This window comes from Pantherophis guttatus, chromosome 7, assembly GCF_059756535.1.
Source record: "Pantherophis guttatus breed Tessera chromosome 7, ASM5975653v1, whole genome shotgun sequence".
Classification (NCBI taxonomy): domain Eukaryota; kingdom Metazoa; phylum Chordata; class Lepidosauria; order Squamata; family Colubridae; genus Pantherophis; species Pantherophis guttatus.
The window spans coordinates 899,552-921,839 of NC_142069.1; the positions used below are offsets into that span (position 1 = coordinate 899,552).

At 48.7% G+C, this 22,288-nt stretch overlaps 1 protein-coding gene across 1 annotated transcript; it reads left to right on the forward strand.

Annotated features, from left to right (window-relative positions):
- Nucleotides 1-1,037: 1,037 nt before the first annotated feature.
- Nucleotides 1,038-13,800, forward strand: LOC117672959 (uncharacterized). Its single transcript, XM_087873540.1, has 5 exons — nt 1,038-1,428; nt 2,820-3,021; nt 4,906-5,174; nt 5,452-5,597; nt 11,937-13,800. Exons 1-5 carry the CDS (start codon nt 1,350-1,352, stop codon nt 13,422-13,424), a joined length of 2,184 nt encoding a protein of 727 aa, XP_087729666.1. The 5' UTR covers nt 1,038-1,349; the 3' UTR covers nt 13,425-13,800.
- Nucleotides 13,801-22,288: the final 8,488 nt, after the last annotated feature.

A 22,288-nucleotide genomic window follows, 5' to 3' on the forward strand; every position in this document is an offset into this window, starting at 1 on the left:
ACATGGGGCTCCCCTTGAGGAGCACCCGGAGGCTCCAACTGGTCCAGAATGTGGCCGCACAAGTAATAATGGGGGCGACCCGTCGCTCCCATGTAACACCCCTCTTGCGCGAGCTGCACTGGCTCCCAGTGGCCTTCCGGGGGCGCTTCAAGGTGTTGGTTACCATCTTTAAAGCGCTCCATGGCTTAGGACCTGGCTATCTACAAGACCGCATTCTGCCACCGATTGCCTCCCACCGACCGGTACGCTCACATAGAGAGGGCCTCCTCAGGATGCCGTCAGCCAAACAATGTAGACTGGCGACCCCCAGGGGGACAGCCTTCTCTGTGGGGGCCCCTGCCCTCTTGAATGAATTACCCCCGGACATACGAAGGATCCCCGACCTCCGCGCCTTCCGTCGTGCAGTGAAGACCCTGTTATTCCAGCAAGCTGCTCTGATGGGATAAATGGTTTTAATTTAATGGGGTTTTAAAATTGGTTTTAAATGAGTGTTTTTAATTCGGCCTATGATTTAATTATTTTAATCTGCTTTTAAATTCTATTTTGTACACTGTTTTATTATGGCTGTTCACCGCCCTGATTCCTTCGGGAGAAGGGCGGTATAAAAATAAAATAAAATAAATAAATAAATAAATAAAAGGGGATCACACGACCCCGGGACACTGCAATGATCATAAATATGAATCAGTTGCCAAGCGTCTGAATTTTGTTCATGTGACCATGGGGATACTGCAACTGTCATAACTGTGAACAGTCATAAGTCACTTTTTTCCACGCCATTATAACTTTGCACCATCACTAAATGAGCTGTTGTAAGTCAAAGACTACCTACACATGTGAAGTAGCATTTCCTCCAATTTTAAGTCCTTGATCGGTGGACTCTGTAGAAGAAGATCTTTTAGCAAGAGATCTATAAAGAACCCCTCGCAGAAGATCTTCAAGCTTCTAGAAGCTCTATCACAATAGGTTTCAAACATGGCGACTTTAAGAGTTGTGGACTTCAATTCCCAGAATTCCCCAGTCAGCCTCGCTCTATTGTGTGTAGACATTCCACCAGCTTTGCCATGACCACCAGCCATCTTCTAAGTAGTTCTTTGGGGCCGCCATTATGGCAGGTGCTGTGTGAATCCAAGACAGGGTTGACTTCACCCAAGGAGCTCTTCCCACGCTGAAGGCCACGAGTCTGGGCCAGGAGTGGTTGAGTGGCCCGTTCCTCCCAGCCTGCCCTCATGAACCAGGGCCAGACCCGTCTCCTAGCAACTCAGAAGGAGAACCCACTGATGTCGACATCTCCCTGCTGTGGCACGACTTGAACAATGGGGAACAGATACCAAGGACCATAGCTGGGGATGGAGACCCAATCAAGGCTGCTCCTGCCAATCGTGGTCTTGTTGCAGTTGTGGGGGACACAGGGCTACAATCCAGAGAGTGAGTAGAGTCTGGAGGAAGAGGAGGAGGAGGAGGAGGAGGAGGAGGAGGACATTGAGGCCCACACAACGTTGACTGCCCAGTAGGGTCCTGTTTTAAGTCCACCTGGGGCTTCTCAATATCCTTGGGACGCAGGTGTGGGAACTGGGGAGAACCAAAGAGGACCCATCAAAGGTTCTTACCTGATCTAACCATCCTCTAAAATCAGAAAAAGACCAAACACAACAATTTTGTGCCCAGATTGTCTCAGTGCCAAGAGCAGTTGTGTTGCTGCTTGAGGTACCCTTAAATGCAGCTCAGGTTAATTATCTTATTAAGTTCAGTTGTTACTTAAGACTTTTAATTCCAGATCCAGAGTTCAGGTTTGCTACTTCTAGCAACCACATGTGCTGTGGGCTGTGAATCACCCACCCAGAGGCCTTCACAGTTGCTTAAAAAAACACAACACGCCTCAGGGTCACCTGAGTGGTGCAAATGGGTATGGGGCCTTCTTGGCTGCAGGATGTTTTCTGCCCTCTGTCCCTTCACCGTTGGCACAGGCAGCCTGTGTTGTCTGCATCTCAAACTGAAGTTTGAGATGTTAGTTTGAGATGTTTCCAATACTATTGGATATGTGAATTTAACAGATCAACAGAGTTGGAAGCAGAGGTGGGTTTCAGCAGGTTCCGACCAGTTCTGGAGAAACGGCAGTGGAAATTTTGAGTAGTTCGGAGAACCGGTAGTAAAAATTCTGACTGGCCCCGCCCCCATCTATTCACTGCCTCCCAAGTCCCAGCTGATCGGGAGGAAATGGGGATTTTGCAGTAACCTTCCCCTGGAGTGGGGTGGGAATGGAGATTTTACAGTATCCTCCCCCTGCCATGCCCACCAAGCCATGCCCACCAAGCCACACCCACAAAATCGGTACTAAAAATTTTTGAAACCCACCACTGGTTGGAAGGGACCTTGTAGGTCTTCTAGTTCAACTCCTCACACAAGCAGGAGACCCTACACCGTTTCTGACAGATGTCAGTCCAGTCTCTTCTTGAAAGCTTCCAGTGATGAAGCTCCCACAACTTCCTCTGTTCCATTGGTTGATTGCTCTCACTGTCAGAAAATTCCTCCTTATTTCTAGGTTGAATCTCTCCATGTTCAGTTTCCATCCATCATTCCTTGCCTGGCCTTCGGGTGCTTTGGAAAATAGCTTGACCCCCCCCCCTCCCTTCTGTGGCAGCCGCTCATGGAACCCTGCTATCCTGTCTCCCCTGGTCCTTCTCTTCACCAGACTAGCCATGCCATGCAATCCCATGATGGTTGGGTGGCTTCTACCAAGTTTTGCTCTGACAGTTCCACACAGCTAGAATGGGATTGTCTTAGCCTCAATCTGACTCATTTCTCTGTTTCCCTTTCAGCCTGCGGGAAGCGGCCCTTGGCGCCCAAGCATGGCAGAAATGTGCGGATTGTGGGTGGCGTCGACGCCATGCCAGGAATGTGGCCTTGGCTTGTCAGCATCCAGATCCCCTCTTCCAACGGACCTCGGCACTCGTGTGGGGGATCCCTCCTGGCCGAGCATTGGGTCCTCACCGCAGCTCATTGCTTCAAGACAAAGAAGAGGTGTGTACAAAGTTGGCATCTGCCTGGGTCTCTGTAACGAAGAGGCTGGTGAGGCTGTCCCTGGGTAAACCCACAGAGTCACTCATTGGGGAGATATAAATTTAACAAATAATATTGACCTATTGAGGCGTCAGTCCTGGGTGAGTAATATATGATCTTTCTGGGCATGTACATAACCTAATCAGCCTTCAGCGTGGTGTCTTCAGAGGCTGGGCTAGAGGAATATGGAGTTGACTTTGGGATAGGAAGAAGTGAGCCATTCAGGATGGATTTTCAAATAAAGATTGCACAGTCCAGAGTTTGAAGGAAGCGTGAGAAAGAAACTGAAGGTAACCCCAGATTTTCTAGATTCTGTTACTTCACCCTAAATTAAGGGTAGCAATTCCTGAAATCCCTGAAACCTTGACTTGACCTTTCCCAAAGGGCTCCCATCAACCTCAAAGACCATCCCATTTTCTCTCTGTTCCATCAGATACCTAACAAAATCCAGGTGGGGTTATCTACACAGGATTTCTCTTCAGGGTCTCTGGCTGCCTCCATCATCCCATAAAATGGACTGGGAACCAAGAACAACATATTTTCTCCTGGGAACACAGCACAATGGTGCTGTTTCTTATTTGTGGCCCAATAAGTCTTATCTTCTTCTTCTTCTGGCCTCAATCCAGGGAACGGTGCTCTCCTTCCTTTGCAGCGTCAGACCCAAAGGCAAAGACGGCACAACGAAACCCAGTTGAGCATATTGGAGAGCCACCATCCTGGTCGGGAGCAGTGGCTTAAGTGTGGAATCAGCCCAGACTCACTACATAAACACAAGAGGGAGAATTCTGACTCTCGCCCCCTTGAATGCCTGAGACCCTTATCTGGTTGTTCCCATGTGAAAACTGCCAGTTTGGGAAGATTCCTGTATTATAGGCAGTGAACAATGAAGTCGCTAGTTTGAAGTTGACACCTGTGAGACTGATTGGATGTAGTGGATATAGAAGAAGAGGAGGCAGAGGGATGGAGTTAAGTGCATCATTAGCTTAGAGTTGTTACATTGCCACAAATGATTCAAGTCGAATCCTTCTTAAATTCTGTTGACTATTATCTGGCACCAATTTATTATTGAACTTTAGTTGACCAGATTCTTAAGTTATATAGGCTTGAACAATAAATCCTTTCAGAACTGCAACTTCATATATGATCCTAATCCTTTGCATCCTTTATTTGCTTAGACCTAATGGACGGAATCTTGCCAGAGTAAAGTTATAACCTTCTAACTTGCTATATATACCCTGACAGATTTCAGGGTGGGGGTACCCTAACCTCTTCTCCCCTTCCCCATCCAGCTCAGGACTGTGCAGCCTCTGGTCTGTGCACCCTGGAATGTGCTGGATCTACCCTGGGAAACTGGGGTGCTCCTAAGATTCCCCCCACTCCTTCACCAGGTGCACATTCCATCACATGATATGTAGGGGTTTCAAACTGAAGGCCCATGGGCCGGATGCGGCCCACTGGGCGCTTAGATCTGGCCCATGGGCCCACCCTAGAAACAGCGAAGGACTGGCCTGCTGCCTCTGCCAGCGAAAACAGGTGTGGCCTCCCTGAGCTCCGTTTTCTCTGGAAAAGGACTGCAGAAGGCGACCGTGGCCGAAAACAGAGCCCGAATGGGTCGTGTGCAGCCTCCCCAAGCTCTGTTTTCAGTGGCAGAGGGCTGCAGGAGGCTGTTGTGGCTGAAAACGGAGCCTCAATGAGTGACAACGAACTGGCCATGTCCACCCTGGCCATGCCGTCCCCCCTGGTCCCCCGAGGTCAAACACAACCCTGATGCGGCCCTCAATGTAATGGAGTTTGACACCCCTGTTCCATTGAGTCTCCTGCTAACTGCGCTCCGATTTTCTGCAGCTCGTTGCATCTTTGGCGGATTGTGGTGGGAGCCACCGATCTCTCCAAGCTGCCAGATGACGTGCAGACCCACACCGTGAGCAAAGTGGTCCTCCATCAAGATTATAATCCCCTCACGGAGGAAAACGACATCGCGCTGATCAAGCTGGACAGCCCAGTGACGTTCAGTGACTACGTGCAACCAGCCTGCTTGCCTCGGGTGACCATGGGCTCCGAAACCAACTTCACCAGCTGCTTTGCTACAGGCTGGGGAATCACGGCTGAAAACAGTAAGGAGACGGACTTCCGGAGGGCCAAAGGAGCCCTTGGCAAACCCTGCAGGGCATAGATTGCTGAGTTCCTAATGAGCTTTCCTTTTCTTCCCACAGTATCCCAGCTGTGGCCTTACGGAGGCTTCGTAAAGAGTTATTGTCCCTTGGACACCTGTGGGGGTCTTGTTCTTGGTTCTGAAGGAATGTGGGGCGGGGGGTGTTGGGAAGGGAGGAAGTGTGAGCCTCCACCAGGTGGCAGAAGCCAAATTAATCCACTCCCTTTATCTACTCGGAGGTGTGAGGACCTCCGATGTCTTGCAGGAAGCCAAACTGAACATCTTGGACACCCAGAAATGCAACAGCAGCGATTGGTACAATGGGGCGATGAGCCCCCACACCTTGTGTGCTGGCTATGAGGAAGGAGGGATCGACACTTGCCAGGTAAGGATCCCCCTACTCTTACTCTGCTAGCCTCGGTCTTCTGCTCCGTCTTGTCCCAAAGGTGCTTTTTCAGGAGGCAACTGGACTTTCTGGTTTTTTTCTTTTGAAGATGTTTTGCTTCTCATCCAAGAAGCTTCTTCGGCTCTGGATGGATGGAGCGGAATGGAAGGAAATATATTCCTTGCAGATAGCTGGTCATTTGCATCCTTTGAGAGGGTCGTTGAGGCCACTTGGAGGTTTCTCTGTGTCCTCAGGGTCACCTTTGCTCCTGGTTCTTGTAGTTTGCAATTTTTCCTCTTTCAACGACCCACCAAAACGATGCAAATGACCAGCTGTCTGCAGGGAATATAAATCCTTCCATTCCCCACTATCCTGTCAGAACTGAAGAAGCTTCTTGGATGAGAAGTGAAATGTCTTCAAAAGAAAAAACCAGAAAGTCCAGTTGCCTCCTGAAAAAGCACCTTTGGGACAACCCTGACCTGGAGGATGGAGATTCTCTACAGACTTGTGGTCAATCCTGGTTTGCTTTCCTCCCTACTTTATGATGAAGTGGCCCTTTCCCCACAGCCCTTGAAATGCAAGCTTCCATCTTGTTATCTGTGTCTGCTTCGTTAATCAAGGTGTCCCCATTACAATCAGTTTAAAGGGCAGTCTGAATGCCAGCCTCTGTTTGAGGGCAGTGCAATTTTCCGCTGACACGGGAAAACGGGATTCAAACAGAAAAATCAATGTCTTAAATGAGGAAATCTATTTTTAAAGGATTGTAACTTTTTAATTGACTGCACGTGGCTCCATTTTCCTTTATCTCTCTCCAAACATGTCCAGATTCATAAAAAGGTGACTCAGCTGAGTCATAGGTTGAGACCATCTTAGGACAAAGGGGAGGATTGTTTTGGAAGGGTCAAAGCAAACTGTGGGAACCAGAAAGATGGGAAGAACTGCCTGGTGGTCAAAACTGGACACAGTGTTCCAGGTGTTTGGTCTTACTAAGGTTTTACAGTGATTGGTCTCATTGGAGACAACGATGAATCCGCATAGAGACGGGAGGTTGAACAACTAGCCTCGTGGTGCGACTGGAGCCATCTGGAACTGAACACACTCAAAACCGTAGAAATGGTGGTAGACTTCAGGAGAAACCCTCCCATACTTCCACCTCTCACAATACCAGACAACACAGTATCAACAGTAGAGGCCTTCAAATTTGTAGGTTCTACCATATTGCAAGATCTAAAATGGACACCCAACATCAAAACCATCATCAAAAAAGCACAACAAGGAATGTTCTTTCTGCGCCAACTCAGGAAGCTCAAACTGCCCAAGGAGCTGCTGATCCAGTTCTACAGAGGAATGATGGAGTCTGTCATCTGCATCTCCATAACTGTCTGGTTTGGCTCTGCAACCCAACAAGACAGACAGAGACTTCAGAGGATCATTAGAACTGCAGAAAAAACCATGGCTACCAAACTGCCTTCCATGGAGGACCTGTATACTGCACGAGTCAAAAAGAGGGCTGGGAAAATATTTACAGACCCCCTCGCACCCTGGACATCAACCGTTTCAACTCCTCCCCTCAAAATGACACTATAGAGCACTGCACACCAGAACAACTAGACACAAGAACAGTTTTTTCCTGAACGCCATCACTCTGCTAAAGAAATAATTTCCACAACACTGTCAAACTATTCACTAAGTCTGCATTACTATTAATCTTCTCATCGTTCCCACCACCCATCTCCTCCCACTTATGACTGTATGACTTAACCTTGTTGCTGGTATCCTTAAGATTTATATTGACTGTTTCCCTGTGACTATCATTAAGAGTTGTACCTTATGATTCTTGACGAATGTATCTTTTCTTTTATGTACTCCGAGAGCGTATGCACCAAGACAAATTCCTTGTGTGTCCAATCATACTTGACCAATAAAGAATTCTATTCTATTCTATTCTATTTATAAAGTGGTACTTTTATAAAGAGTCTCCTTTGCACGTAGTCTGATGTGACAATTCTTTAGAATAGAATAGAGCTGGAGATTTTCCAAGCAGGAAAATCTCTACAATTTCAGATAAATGACTGTCCAGTTTCTTCTTAAAAACCTCCAGTGATGGAGCCCCCACAACTCCTGGAGGCAAAAGCTGTTCCACTGGTTAATTGTCCTTAGTGTTAGGAAGTTTCTCCTTAATTCCAGGTTGCTTCTCTCCTTGATGAGTTTCAATCTGTCATTTCTTGACTTGCCTTCTGTTTTTTAGAAAATAGGTTGACTCCCTCTTCTTTTTGGCAGCCCCTCAAATACTGGAATTCTGCTATCATGTCATCTCTCCCCTCTCCCCCAGTCCTTCTTTCCTTTAGACTGGTCAAACCCAAGTTGTAAATGCTCCAACACTGGAAGTTTTTAAGAAGAGATTGGACAACCATTTGTCTGAAGTAGTGTTGGGTTTCCTGCCTGAGCAGGGGGTTGGACTAGAAGACCTCCAAGGTCCCTTCCAACTCTGTTATTCTAAAATCTAAAATTCTAAAGTCTTACGCACTTCAGACTTGCTCCTTCAGCATCCTCTATGCGTCTCCACCCAGGATCTTCAGGTACTTCCAGGTAAAAGTGTGTGTGTGTGTGTGTATACATCAGAAAAAATAGCTTGGTCGCCTTCAACAGGCAGAGACACGTCCTGAGTCCTGCACTTGTCTAGATCACATGACTCTGCCATGTTATGCCCAGTTGTTATGAAAAACAATAGCAATCCGCTTTAATATGAAGCCAAATGGTAGAGATTTGAAGGAACAGAGGTTTAAAAAATCAAAAAACAAAAACAATGTTATGAAAATGCCCTAATATGAGATTTCTGGGCTGCCACTCTAAGTGACTCAGAATCCTGAGAAAAGTCGGACAAAGGATTGTACCAGGATAGAGAAGGGGCATGAAAAATAATGGATAATTAATTCCCAGTTTGGTGTAGGTGAAGGTACTGGGCTAGAAACTGGCTGGGGGACTTTGGGCCAGTCCCTCCCTCTCAGCCCAGTCTACTTGTGGTGGAAGGACCCCTTGGGGAAGGAGAAGGAGCGCCGAGGTTTCCCAGAGAGGAGAAGGTCCCAAGTATCGAGGTTTCCCCGTTCCAGAGAGGGTCCCAAGACAAGAGACTGCACAGTCCTAGGCTGGATGGGAGGGAGGTTTGGGGGGCCACACTCCAGGGTCTCCCATATCTGGTATTTTAGAAGGTGATAGCTTTAGTCTGGCAAGATTCTGTCCATTAGGCACAAGCAAATAAAGGATTGGATTTCACGGGGAGGTCTTTGGGCTTGGCCCGAGACCACCTCACAGGTTTGCTGTGATGGGGAGCATAAGGGTCAGGGAGATTAGGCATGCTTTCCACCTGGAGTTGTACATAAAAAAAAAAAAAACATGGCATAAAATAAGAGCAACAAGAACCTCACCTATGCAGGAAATGCCCCCTTAACAATATCAGCAATATGGTGGTCAGCCGGAAGTAGTCTCGGTCGTGTGGTCAATCCTGGTTTGCTTTCCTTCCTATTTTATGACAAACTGACCCTTTCCCCACAGCCCTCGAAATGCAAGCCTGCATTTTATTATCTGCTTCTGCTTCGTTCATCAAGGTTTCCGCCTAACAATCAGTTTAAAGGGCAGCCGCAATCTCAAGTGCAGTGCAATTTTCCGCTGACACTGGATCCGAGATTCGAAGAAAAAAAATGTTTTAATCAAGAAAATCCACTTTTTAAATAATTATTAATTTTTAAACTTGACATAAAAAATGCTGCTGTTAAAGCCGAAACGTGGTGCATTCTGTTAGGTGTTTAAACGGATCTGAAAGGGCCACTTTCTATCAAACAGTTGGTTATCAGTGGTGAAATTCAAATTTTTTTACTACCAGTTCTGGGGGTGCGGCTTGGTAGGCGTGGCTTGGTGGGCGTGGCAGGAGACGGATACTGCTAAATTTCCATTCCCTCCCCACTCTTGGGGCCAGCATTTGCCGGTTCTCCAAACTACTCAAAATTTCCGCTACCCATTCTCCAGAACCTGTCAGAATCTGCTGGATTTCACCCCTGTTGGTGATACATGCATGAGCCCAGATGAATGAATGGAAAAGTTCTAAAACTCAAAAAGAAAATGGTGTACATGAATAAATAAAGAGCAACTAAGATGATGAAAGCCCTGGAGACAAAAGCATATGAAGAATGGTTGCAGGAATTGGGTCTGGCTAGTCTAGAGAAAAGGAGGACTGGGGTGATATGATAGCAGCCTTCCGGTATTTGAGGGGCTGCCACAAAGAAGAGTGGGCGTCAACCTCTTCTCCAAAGAACCAGAAGGCAGGACAAGAAACAATGGATGGAAACCAACCAAGGAGAGAAGCAACCTAGAACTAAGGAGAAACTTCCTAACAGTGAGGACAATTAACCAGTGGAACAGCTTTTGCCTCCAGAAGTTGTGGCTGCTCCATCACAGAAGGTTTTGAAGAAGAGTCTGGACAGTCACTTGTCTCAAACTGGTTAGGGTCTCCTGCTTAAGCAGGGGTTGGACTAGAAGACCTCCAAGGTCCCTTCAGCTCTATTCTGATTGATTGAGACTCAGATCCAATCTATGGCTATTCAGGCAGCATTCATGTTACCAAACAGGACGGTGATGTTATCCATCCAGTCGTCTCTGACTCCTGGCAATTCTTTGGGCCAGGACTCTCCCTGCTTTCCAATCTCACACTATTTCTCTGAGCCTTTCTATGCTTCGGAAGGCTGATGTCAGCTTTGATGGTGTCCAGCCACTGTGTTCTTTGGGGCCTGGTTTCCTTTTATCGCTAACTCTTCCAAATATATTTGTTTCCTCCAGTGAATTCCCCTGCATGACGTGGCCAAAATAAGTGAGATGCAGTTTCGTGATTTTGCCTTCCGGAGACATGTCTGGTCTTATGTGCTTGCTTGTTAGTCACCTTTGATGATAGCTGAAGTGGTAGAAGAACTTGCCTGCCATGGCCAGGGGCAAGAGATGCTAAAACCAGCATCTTTAAGGGGCACAGAAATACTAATGGGTGTGTTCTGAGCCAGCTCCCCAAACAAGACAAACCCTCTGAAGTGAACTCAAAGGCTCCTTTATTAGGAGCGCCAGCAGCCCCGGCAAACTCTCTCTCTCTCAATGCAGGCTAACAAGTCCATCCAGCCGGAAGATGAATAGCTGCCTGCCACATCTCTTCCTCTCCGCCCCCTGCCTCTTATCCCCAGAGCTAGGGTGGGGCTTCGCTTTTGTCCACCTACTGAGTCCTTCCCAGGGACCTGGGAGAGGCAGAGGTGGATGTTTGATGGTGTTACAACTATCTGCACTGGATGTCAGCTGTTCCAAGCCTTTTGCAATTGACTGATGGGGAATTTGTCCATCCTGATGGTGTTCAAGGGGTGCTCCAGATGTTCTGGGATTGCGCCCAAGGCTCCTAATACTTTGGTACTTCTTCTTATGTTTTGTGGCACATTCAGTCCGATGCCCCGACTGAATTTGGCATATTTGTCCTTCCCAAGGACCAAGGGACAGAGGAAAGTTCTTGTTGAAGGTCCCATTGCAAGATGCCAGCTGTTCCAAGTCAAGCCGCTTTTTGCAATTGGCCGAGGGTGATATTGTCAATGCCGATGGTGTTCAAGGGGTGCTCCAGATGTTCTGGGATTGCACCTATCCCAAAGGCGCCTAGGACTATTGGGACAGAGAGTCCTTGACTTACTACGGTTGGTTTACTGACCGTTCAAAGTTACAATGGCACTGAAAAAAGGGACCTAGGACCAGGGGTGGGTTCCACTTACCTTTACTACCGGTTTGCAACGGGGCCGCACTTCTCTCTCTCTCTATCTATCTATCTATCTATCTATCTATCTATCTATCTATCTATCTTCTGTGCAGAAGCATTTTGAGGAGCCTCCTGCCAGTTTTACTACCAGTTCTATAGAACCGGGGAGAACCGGGGAGAACCGGGGAGAATCCACCACTGCCTAGGACCATTTTTCACACTTATGACCGTTGCAGTATCCCATTGGTCATGTGATTTACATTCGGATGCTTGACATCTGACTCACATTTATGAGGGTTATGCTGCCCCGGGGTCATGTGATCATTTTTTGGTGGCAGGTCAAGGGGGAAGCCGGATTCACTTAAGAACCGTGTTATTAATTTAACAACTGCAGTGATCCACTTAACAGCTGTGGCAAGAAAAGTTGTAAAATGGGACAAAACTCACCTAACAAATTTCCCCCTTAGCAACCTAACTCCTGGGCTCATTTGTGGTTGTAAGTCGAGGTCTGGTTTCCCCGTTTCCCTTTGCCCAACTGACGTTTCCCCCTTTGCTCTCTCTCTCTGCAGGGGGACAGCGGAGGCCCGTTGATGTGCAAGACGTCCCCCACCTCTCTCTTCTACATTTTGGGGATCACCAGCTGGGGCAAGGGCTGCGGTGAAGCCAACAGCCCGGGAATTTACACTTCTGTCCAGCAATTCCTGGAGTGGATCCTGGGTGAAATGATTGAAATTGATGAAGGAACAGCCCCAAGGGAGGGACATCTAAAGCATAGACCGAAGAGCTCCGTGACCCTCCTTCCTATCAAGATGGGGACTGCACAACCCGTAGAAGATCTGGAAGGAAACTTCATAGACAGCTCTCTGGAACCCTTCCCCAACGAGGACGAGGATCAGCAAGAGGAGGCCACTTTGAAGACTCTGTTGAGAGAAACGGAGCCCACCATTGCTCTTCAAGATCCCTTCATTCCTTCGGGGGTCTTACCTCCATCTCTAGAACCTCCCTATATCCCTCTGGAGCGACTGGTCACCTTGGAACCACCCTTCTATCCTAAAGAACTCTCTCCGACATCATTGCCTCTTCCTTATATCCCTAGAGAAATCCCCCCGACATCTCTGAAGCCCCCCTTCGTTCCTCCTGAAGTCAAGATCAGTCTGGAACCTCCATACATTCCTGAACAGCAACCTTATATCACTCCGGAGCCCCCTGTCCTCCCCACACAGCCCAAATATGTCTCCACCCTATCAGCTGACAAGACAGAGTCCCATCTCTTTCTATTTGCACAGGCCTCTCCTAGAAGTGCTCTAGAACCTCCCCATATTCACTCACAAACCCCCCCCTCAATTGAGGAACCCTACATCCCTCTAGATCCCCCTTACACTCCTCCAAGTCCCCCACGCACTCCTCCAGATCACCCAGACACTTCTCTAGAGCCCCCCCACACTCCTCCGGATCTTCCCTACACTCCTCCACGCCTTCGGTTTATCCCCCCAGCATCAACCGTCCCTCTGGAGCGCCCCTACATTCCTCCTGAGACACATCACCACATCGAGCGCCCTTATACACCTCCAGAAGACCTATACGTTCCTCCAGAGCCCCCCTTTGTTCCTCCAGAGAGCCATATGTCATTGGAGCATCCCTACACCCCCAAGCAGCCCCCATACACTCCTCTACAGCCCCCCTTCATTCCTGAAGAGGAAACCGCTCTCCTGGAGCAACCGTATCTTCCTCCAGCAAGACCTCATGGCCCTCCAAAGCCCCTCCTGACTCCCACATGGTTTCCACACAACTCTGTGAAGAGAGAAGCACCTCTGGAGCCCATGGATGTTCCTCCAGAGAAGGTTGGATTTCTAGAGCCCTTCTACTCCCACCGAAGGAAAACTCACTCCCTGGAGCCACCAAAGATGCCCCCGAGGGATGTCCCTCAGCAGTTCTTAGCTGGTCCTCCAGCTGACCCACAAAAGGAGGAAGTGCCCGTGGACCTGAAGGCCCCATATCTCACCCCAGAGATATTTGAGCTCCAAAAGCAGCAAGAAACTCCTCCAGACAAACTCTGAAATCCTCGCATCTTCTCAAGATGTGATGAATGAGCACTAGGTGGAGCACACGGCCTCTCTACTGGAAACCTTGGAGATCCACTGGGAGCCAAAGGACCTATGACGGCACTCAAACAATCAATGGGTTGATTGAGAAAGGAGCCGCCCACTTTGGTGCAGCCTGTTGGGGCCCCTTCAAATAACCCCATCACGGTGCCAGCAAGCGAAAAAGCCAGCTACAACCATCACTGCTTCCGTTTGGGCAGGCCGCCTCTGTTTCTCCTAATGGACTTTGTTATTATTATTATTATTATTATTTTTTAAAAGGATGCTATTTAAGCTGCCCTGGGAAACCTCTGAAAGGGGAAGTATATAAACCAACAAATCTAACCTTGAAGTAGTTTCTTGCTATTCTTGAGTCTGGCAGTTGTGAATTGCAAACACTCAGTTTATATCCCGGATGGTCAAATATCTTCCAGGTCTCCTGGTGATTTCGGAGCCATGGTGGCTCAGTAGTTAGAGTGCAGTACTGCCGGCTGCTTCTGCTGACTGCCGGCTGATGCAATTCAGCAGTTCGAATCTCGCCAAGCTCAAGGTTGACTCAGCCTTCTGTCCTTCCGAGGTGGGTAAAATGAGGACCCAGATTGTTGAGGGCAAGAGGCTGGCTCTGTAAAGTGCTTGGGGAGGGCTGTGAAGCCCTGTGAAGTGCTATATAAGTCTAAATGCTATTGCTAAATGCTATTTGCATTTCTAGAGAAGGTTGGTCTTTGGGATCAACTGGATCCTTGCTATAGTCTATAGACTCTATAATGATATAGAATCTCCTGCTTGAGCAGGGGGTGGGACTAGATGACCTCTAAAGTCCCTTCCAGCCCTAGGATTTTATGATTCTATGCAGTGACTTAAGATATTCTCTTTCATGTTAAACAATGCTAAGTAGAGAAAGGGTGAGTAGCAGGAAAGCAAAGAAATGATGCCGGTTAACAAAGACGGGGACAATTAGCTAAAGGGATGCGAGGAAAACCAGTGTAACCCAGTATCCCTGGTTGTGCTTGTCTACCTTGCAAACCATCCTCGCATCCACCACAACCGTGCAGAGTGTTGGGTACAGCGTTGTGTTCTTTTTTTTTTTTTTATTTGATTTATATGCCGCCCTTCTCCGAAGACTCAGGGCGGCTTACAATGTGCTCAGCAATTCTTGAAGGTCTTCAGCTCTCCCTTCTAGACTTCATCCTTCCACAGCTTCCTCCCTCTTTCCCTTCCATTGGCCCCTTCACAGGTCGCTTTGCGGGCTGGTTTGATTCCCAGTCCTCCTCTCTGGGGGGGCTCAAACGCTTCCAAATAATTCCTTTGGGCCGTGACCCCTTTCTGTGTCCCAGGGCAGTGGGGCTCTTTTCCAACCGGGGGTGCACTCTGCTTTGCCAAGGGCAACAAATGACATGGAGAAACAAAGGCTAGGAGGGGTTTGCAAACTAGCACTGATGTTGTTACCTTGTTGGCAGGAGTGGGTTTCACTTACCTTTGCTACCGGTTCAGAACTGTGAGTGTGCGCCCACGCACTTTGCACTCAGTGCTTCTGCACATGCGCAGAACCTTCTGCATATGCCCAGAGCATCCATGATGACATCTGGGTAGGTGGGCGGAGCCTCCCACTACCGCCGCTACCGGTTCGCCAGAACCAGAGTGAACCAGTAGAAATCCACCACTGCTTGTTGGGTGATGAAATGTCTGCAAGAAAAGCTCAAAGAGCACCAAGCACCCCATAGTTATTCTCCTCCTCCTCCTCCTTTTTCTCTTCTTTTGCCTCCTTCGCTTTCTCCTCCTCCTCTCCTTCAACCCCCTCCTCTTCCTCTTCCTCCTCTTTTTTCTCCTCTTTTGCCTCCATTTTTGCTTCCTCCCCTTTCTCTTCTTCCTCTTTCTCCTCCTCCTCCTTCTGTCCTTCAACCTCGTCCCCCTCCTCCTCTCTGCAAAGCCCTCTCCCTTCTAGCACTGAGGATGTTGGGTGATGAGATGTCTGCAAAGAGACCACCAAGCTCAGAGAGAGTCAAGTAAGAAAACTCACAGAGAAAAGATGTAAGAATATAGTTTCATATAATTGAGCCCACTTCTTCCCTGGGACTCTTCCAGAGTTGATAGCTGAGCCTGTGATTCTACACTGGCGTACCGACCATGCCAGCTGTGAACAAGAGAGGGTGGCCCCTTGGGTTGTGTCTTCGCCAGTCCCCACTTGGGAGAAAGTCAGGACCTCCTGGGCCCCCCCATCGACTGCCCCAGCCCAGCCCCGTCTCCTGGCAACCCTGGAGGAGAACCCACTGATGTCAGCCTCTGGATCCTGGGGATGACTTGAACAATGTGGAACAGATGCCCGGAGCTGTCGCTCAGGATGGCTGTGCCAGGGGAGTGTCTTTGGCTGGCCGGGGCCTTGTTGCAGCTGGTGGCAACACGCAGTGACAGTCCAAAGAGTAAGCCAGGGACGGTGGGGAGGAAAGGGGTCGCCTGTGTGTTCTGATTAGCAGCTATGGCTGGGGACACCTCAGCAGCTCTGCTCAGGACTGGGTCTATCACAATTCACCACGGACAACTCACCGCAGGACAAGACTTACACTAATATTGAAGAAACGGTGGAATCATGAAAGACAGGATGCAAAAGGAGGGACAGAATGAAATGCGAATGGCAAAAACGAAAATAATTTTTATTTATTGTAAATCGTTAAATAGAATTGTTAAATTGTCCCGCGGCAAGTTGGCCACGATGAGTTGTCCCATTCCCTCGGGACCTTCTCCCGTCTGCTTGCAGGCTGCCTTCGCCCATTCCTCAGGACTCCTTATCAGGGAGACGTGGGTGAGGGTTATGGGTCAGCATCCCCTTCCAATTAGCAATAGCACTAGCACTTAGACTTATATACTGCTTTCCAGCCCTCTCTAAGCGGTTTGCAGAGTCAGCCCATTGACCCCAACAATCTGGGTCCCCATTTTACCCACCTCGGAAGGATGGAAGGCCGAGTCAACCTTGAGCCTGGTGAGATTCGAACTGCCAAATTGCAGGCAGCCGGCAGGCAGCAGAAGGAGCCTGCAGTCCTGCCCTCTAACCACTGCGCCACCGCGGCTCTTATTTGTTGGGGAAGGAGGTTTTGGGGAACCCAGTTATCCAAAGCTGGAACCGTTAGCGCTTCTGAAGCGGGAGGGGCCAAAACAGCTTTTGGGGGAACTGGCTCACGCCGAATACTGGGGTAAACAAGAGGCCATTAAGTCCCATCAATTATTTAGCACTTCCTTCAAGGATTTGCTCCGGTTACAAGAAATCCTTGACTTACAGCCATCCACTTAGCGACCGCTCGAAGTTACAACAGCACCGAAAAAAGTGACACAACCGTTTTTCACACTTACAACCGTTGTAGCATCCCTGTGGTCACGTGATCAAAATTCGGATGCTTGGCAACTGGCTCGTACGTATGACGGTCACCGTGTTCCCCTTTTGCGACCTCCTGATGAGCACAGTCAATGGAGTTGCCAGATTTACTTAACGACCGTGTGACTCACTTAGCAACTGCACTGATTCACTCAACGACCGTGGCAAGAAAGAAAGGTTATAAAATGGGGCGAAACTCACTTGGCAATTGTCTCACTTAGCAACAGAAATGTTGGGCTCAATTGCGGTTGTAAGTCGAGGACATTTTTCCACCCAAACCAGACCTGACGCTTGAACTTCTTGTTTCCTCTCAGCCTGCGGGGAGCGGCCTTTGGCCCCCGACCAGGGCAAGAGCGTGCAGATTGTGGGTAGCGTCAACGCCTTGCCTGGAACGTGGCCATGGCTGGTCAGCATTCAGGTGCCGCCTTCCAAGGGACCTCAGCACCTGTGTGCAGGATCCATCCTGACCCCCCCACTGGGTGCTCACAGCCGCTCACTGCTTCAAATCAGGGACGAGGTAAGAAGCCAACATCCGTCTGCCCCAAAGGCCTCGGCAAGACCAGGAGTGGGTGAGGTTGGCTTGGATTTTGTCCCTGTGGGGAAACGTTTAAGAAATTCAATTTCAATCCAATCAGAATGGAGCTGGAAGGAACCTTAGAGGTCATCTAGTCCAACCCTCTGCTCAAGCAGAAGACCCTGTAACATTCCAGCCTCTTCTTAAAAGTCTCCAAAACTTCTGAAGGCAACTTCTGTTCCACTGGTTAATTGTTCTCACTGTCAGGAAGTTTCTCCTCAATCCCAGGTTGCTTCTCCCTGTGATTAGTTTGCATCCACTAGTTTCCGTTTTCCTAGATGCAGAATTCAGGATTTGGAAGCCCCCTCCCAGTTATCCCAAATGTACATTCCATCATTCATCTATGATAACACAGTACGTGATACAAAAGAGATGGGGAGACCTTAGAAAGATGGCAGAGAAGAGCAAGAAAGAAGGCAGGGCGCTGGAGGTTAAACCCTAGGAAGAGCAGCTAAGAGTATGCTTAGCCTTACGAAGAGAAGGATTAGGGGGGACATGGTAGCAACTTTCACTTCTTGAAGGGCAGGACAAGAAGCAACGGATGGAAACTAATCGAGGAGAGAACCAACCAAAAACTAAGGAGAAATTTCCTGACAGTGAGAACAATTAATCAATTCAACAGCTTCTCTTCCAGAATTGTAGGTTCTCCATTGCTGGAGGCCTTCAAGAAAAGATTGGACAACCATTTGTCTGGGATAGTACCCTGCTTCCCCTAAAATAAGACAGCCCCTGATAATAAGCCCAGTCGGGCTTTTGTGTGCATGCACTAAAATAAGCCCCTCCCTGAAAATATTTAAACGCATGTGCAGCCAGTCCCCGCCATTTCCTCTGGTTAGGATTAGGGAGACAGAGCTGGAAATCAGATAAGATGGCAAGAGGAGCCCTGTCTTGCTCCATGCACCCCAAAATAATAAGACCTCCCCAGAAATAAGGCCAACTGCTTATTTCGGGGTTCAAAAAATATAAGACAGGGTCTTTTTTGGGGGGAAACACGGTAGAAGGATGCCTGCCTTGGGCAAGATGACCTCCAAGTTCTAGCCCTATAATTCTATGAATGTTTAGCTAACTCTCCAGGGCTGCAGTATTGTCACAATACTGAAGATGTACTTCCTTTCCAAGTTTAACATGTGCCCTCAAAGCAATTATTTTCAGTCCACACGTCATTCGCATGTGACATACTAAGGATTTACATGTGCCATGGCCTTCAGAGCTCAGGAGTTTGGGAGGTGCACTGCAAGAGTTTAGATCAGAGGTCCCCAACCCCCGTTGGCTGCGGCCTGTTTGGAACTGGACGGCACAGGCGGTGGGGCAGTGTGTGTCTGAACCATCACGCGTGGGAGCAGCAGCCACTGGTGCTCTCGTGGCCATCGTCACTCGCGCCAGCAGTGGGTGCTTGCACTCGCATGTGAATCTCCACTTGTGCAAGTGACGGGCGCTTGTGCCATTCACAGAAATGGAGTTGTGTGGGTGCGCCTGCGCACCTACTACTCACATGGAGCAATTGCCTCTCCCCTTCCTCCCAGAGGAAGTTGATGCTAACGTGGAGAGCTCACTTTGAAACATCATCAATTGGCCTCCCACTCACAGGTCGTTGCAGTCCCAGAGGATTGTCATTGGTGCCACAGACATTTCCAGCCTGCTGGACACCGTACAGTTACGCTCCGTGTACCGCATCGTCCCCTACCAAGACTACAACCCACAGAGTGAGGCCAACGACATTGCCCTGGTAGAACTCAGCAACCCACTGGCTTTCAACGACTATGTCCAGCCAGCTTGCCTGCCGCACAGCAACATGGATTCCGAAGCCTTGTTCTCCGACTGCTACGTCAGTGGCTGGCGCACCACCACACAGAGGGGTAAGTGAGGAGGTGGGTAAGGGAACCAATCTAGAACTAAGGAGGAATTTCCTGACGATCATCATCATCATTTAACGACCCCATAATCCCTTGCGTGGGGTGGAATCTGGGCAACTGAATGGAGCTAGCAGAGTGTTTACTGGCCGGATGCCCTTCTTGTCACCAATGCGGAGTTTTGTTCAGCAGATCTATTCTCATTGTGCCCAGAGAGAGAAATATCTGCCCCTACCTAGGATCGAACTCACAGCCTCCTGATTGTGAGGCGAGAGCTCTACCTCTAGGCCACCGCACCACTCCTAGGAATTTCCTGACAATGAGAACAATAAATCAGTGGAACGGCTTCCCTCCTGAAGTTGTGGGTGCTCCCTCACTGGAGGTTTCTAAGATTGGACAACCATTTGTCCGAAATGATATGGGATTTTTTGAATACTTAGAATGGAAGTATGTTTTGAAATGTCATATAGTCTGGGGGGTAGTAAAAGGGTAGACTACGAGTAGAAATTGTTAAATTGGGAGATATAATAATATTATGTTAAATCAGGAGTTATTAGACAATGTTATAATAGAATGCCACTTTGAAATGCTTATTATAGCATAGTATAAGGGGGGTATGATAATCTTATTAAAATGAAAGGGTCAGTATATGGAGATTGAGTATGTGGATAGTAAAGTATGATATAATCTGTTATGAACTAGGGTTTTACTATGAGGAAGTCAAAGGGGAGGGGGGGTGGGGCGGGGTGGGGTGGGGAGGAGGGGGGGAAAAAAAGGGGGAAAAATCTGTATTTGAAAAACTTTTTCAATAAAAAAAAAAGAAAGAAAAAGAAAATGTTGTCGGTGCTACAAGTGACGGTTTGTGTGGTGAACTCTGCTTCTTCAGGCTCCTGCCTTACTATTACACACACCCAGGAAGTGGGTGGCCACCCTTGGGGTTGTGACGCTATTGTGGATTTGCAGTTCATTGGGCTTTCTGGGCTTGCCCAGTGACGTACCCAGCAGAGAATGGCTTTGGAGCTCCCAGGTGCAGAGGAAAATGGGGGAGGGGGAGGGTGAAAGGAGGCGAAAGGTTCTTACAGAAGGAAGAGTCAGTCACAAAGAGCAAAAATCTCGGGAAAAATAATATCCAGCTAATCTTTCATTTTTGCTCTAGGCAGGCAGACCTCTGCTATCTTGCAGGAGGCCAGAGTGAAGATTCTGGAGACCAGCAAATGCAACAGCAGCTGGTGGTACAAGGGGGCCATGAGTCCTTACACCTTGTGCGCCCGATATGAGGATCGGGGCATTGACACTTGCCATGTAAGGAGCTCTTTCTTCTAACCCTGATGGTTGATAGTTCACTGGGCCTCTGAGTAGCTCTGCTCATCTCCTGCTTTCTCCCTATGAGTCAGCCTAGGGACGATCTTCTCTAGATGACCATGGACCTTCTGAGCCACCAAGGTCACGGTTGTCCCAAAGGTGCTTTTTCTGAAAGGCTCCTACAAAGGCGAAGGGGGTCAAACTATTTTCCAAAGCAGCAAAAGACAATGGGTGGAAACTAGTCAAGGAGAGATGCAACTTAGAACTAAGGAGAAATTTCCTAATGGAGAGAGCAATCAACCAGTGGAACAACTTGCCTTCAGAAGTTGTGGGGGCTCCATCACTGGAGGTTTTCACAAAAGAGACTAGGGTCTCCTGCTCGAGATGGGGGTTGGGCTAGAAGACCTCCAAGGTCCCTTCCAACTCTGTTATTCTATGTTCTATGTACCCCCTCCCTCCCTTCCCCCTCTTCCTCCTGGTTGGGGAATTCTGGGAGTTGAAGTCCACAGGTTTTAAAGTTGTCAAGGTTGGACACCTCTGATCTAGAGGACCTGGTGCATTGTCAGACGTGCAATACCGCAGGCAGAGGGCCAGGGTGGCTTTGGAATGGATTCCTAGAGGCACTGAGTTCATATCAGGCCAAGTACCATTGGGCTAGACATAGATTGGATAGCCTTGCAGTCCCAGGTCTGGTTCTGGACACGGCAACTTAAGTGGAAGGTGGAGAAGCCAGAGCAGAAACGTGGGGCCTCCCGGGAGGATCCTGGCTTGGAAGCAAATCTGATCAAGGAAGGTTCAAGGAGTTGAGCCCTTCAGCTTGCAAAAAGAAAGACTCAGAAATATTGTGTGGGTGTTTTGTTTCCCAAGGATTGGACGCTCCACAGCAAGTGAAGATACTGCATTCAATGCTTTATAGCAGAGGTCTTCAAGCTTGGCAGCTTTAAGACTTGTGGACTTCTTCTGGGAGTTGAAGTCCACAAGTCTTAAAGCTACCAAGTTTGAAGACCTCTGTTTTATAGCTTTCCTTCACGCAAGGGGACTCTCTCTCTCTCTCTTGCTCTCTTTCTCTCTCTCCAGGGGGACAGTGGAGGACCCTTAATGTGCAAGACCTCCCCCACCTCTCCCTTCTACGTGGTTGGGATTACCAGCTGGGGCAAGGGCTGTGGTGAGGGAACCAACCCAGAAGTCTACACTTCCACGCAGCCCTTCCTCGAGTGGATCCAGGGGGAAATGTCGAAGACGGAGCGGGAGCCTCTCCAGGAGGAAAAGAGACCCTCAAAGGAAGCTTGGGCTAAACATGCAACAGTGTTTCCAGAGTTCAAAATTGCGTTCACACAGCACCCCGAGAAATATTTGAAGGAAGACCTGATCTACTTCCCTGAGACTGAACTTCCAGAGGTGGACGCCATCCCTTTGCCCAAAGAACCCCCTCCAGAAGCCCCTGGCATCACGCAGGAGACAGACAGAGTGCTTCTGCCCACAGAAGTCCCTTCCTCCCCACCTCTGAACCCAGAGATGGTGATAGCAAATCGTCCTAGATACTCCCCCAGCAGAACATGACACTCCCCAAAGCTTTTCAGAAGGCCAAATTATAACACTGCCCCCAATCTCTAGACGTGCCTTTCCCCAGAGACAAACCGAGCATCCTTCTGCCCTCTGCATCCATCCACCCTAACACTTTATCCTCATCTCTTGAACTTCTAGACATCTCCGTAGAGGCAATGCTCACCTTAGAACCTGCACGTAGTTT

Excerpts from the sequence above, each read along its gene's own strand:
- LOC117672959 (XM_087873540.1), top strand. The coding sequence starts at position 1,350 with ATGGAGACCCAATCAAGGCTGCTCCTGCCAATCGTGGTCTTGTTGCAG. Across the intron at positions 5,175-5,451 it reads GGGAATCACGGCTGAAAACA|GTGTGAGGACCTCCGATGTC; the intron begins GTAAGGAGACGG and ends ATCTACTCGGAG. Across the intron at positions 5,598-11,936 it reads GAGGGATCGACACTTGCCAG|GGGGACAGCGGAGGCCCGTT; the intron begins GTAAGGATCCCC and ends CTCTCTCTGCAG.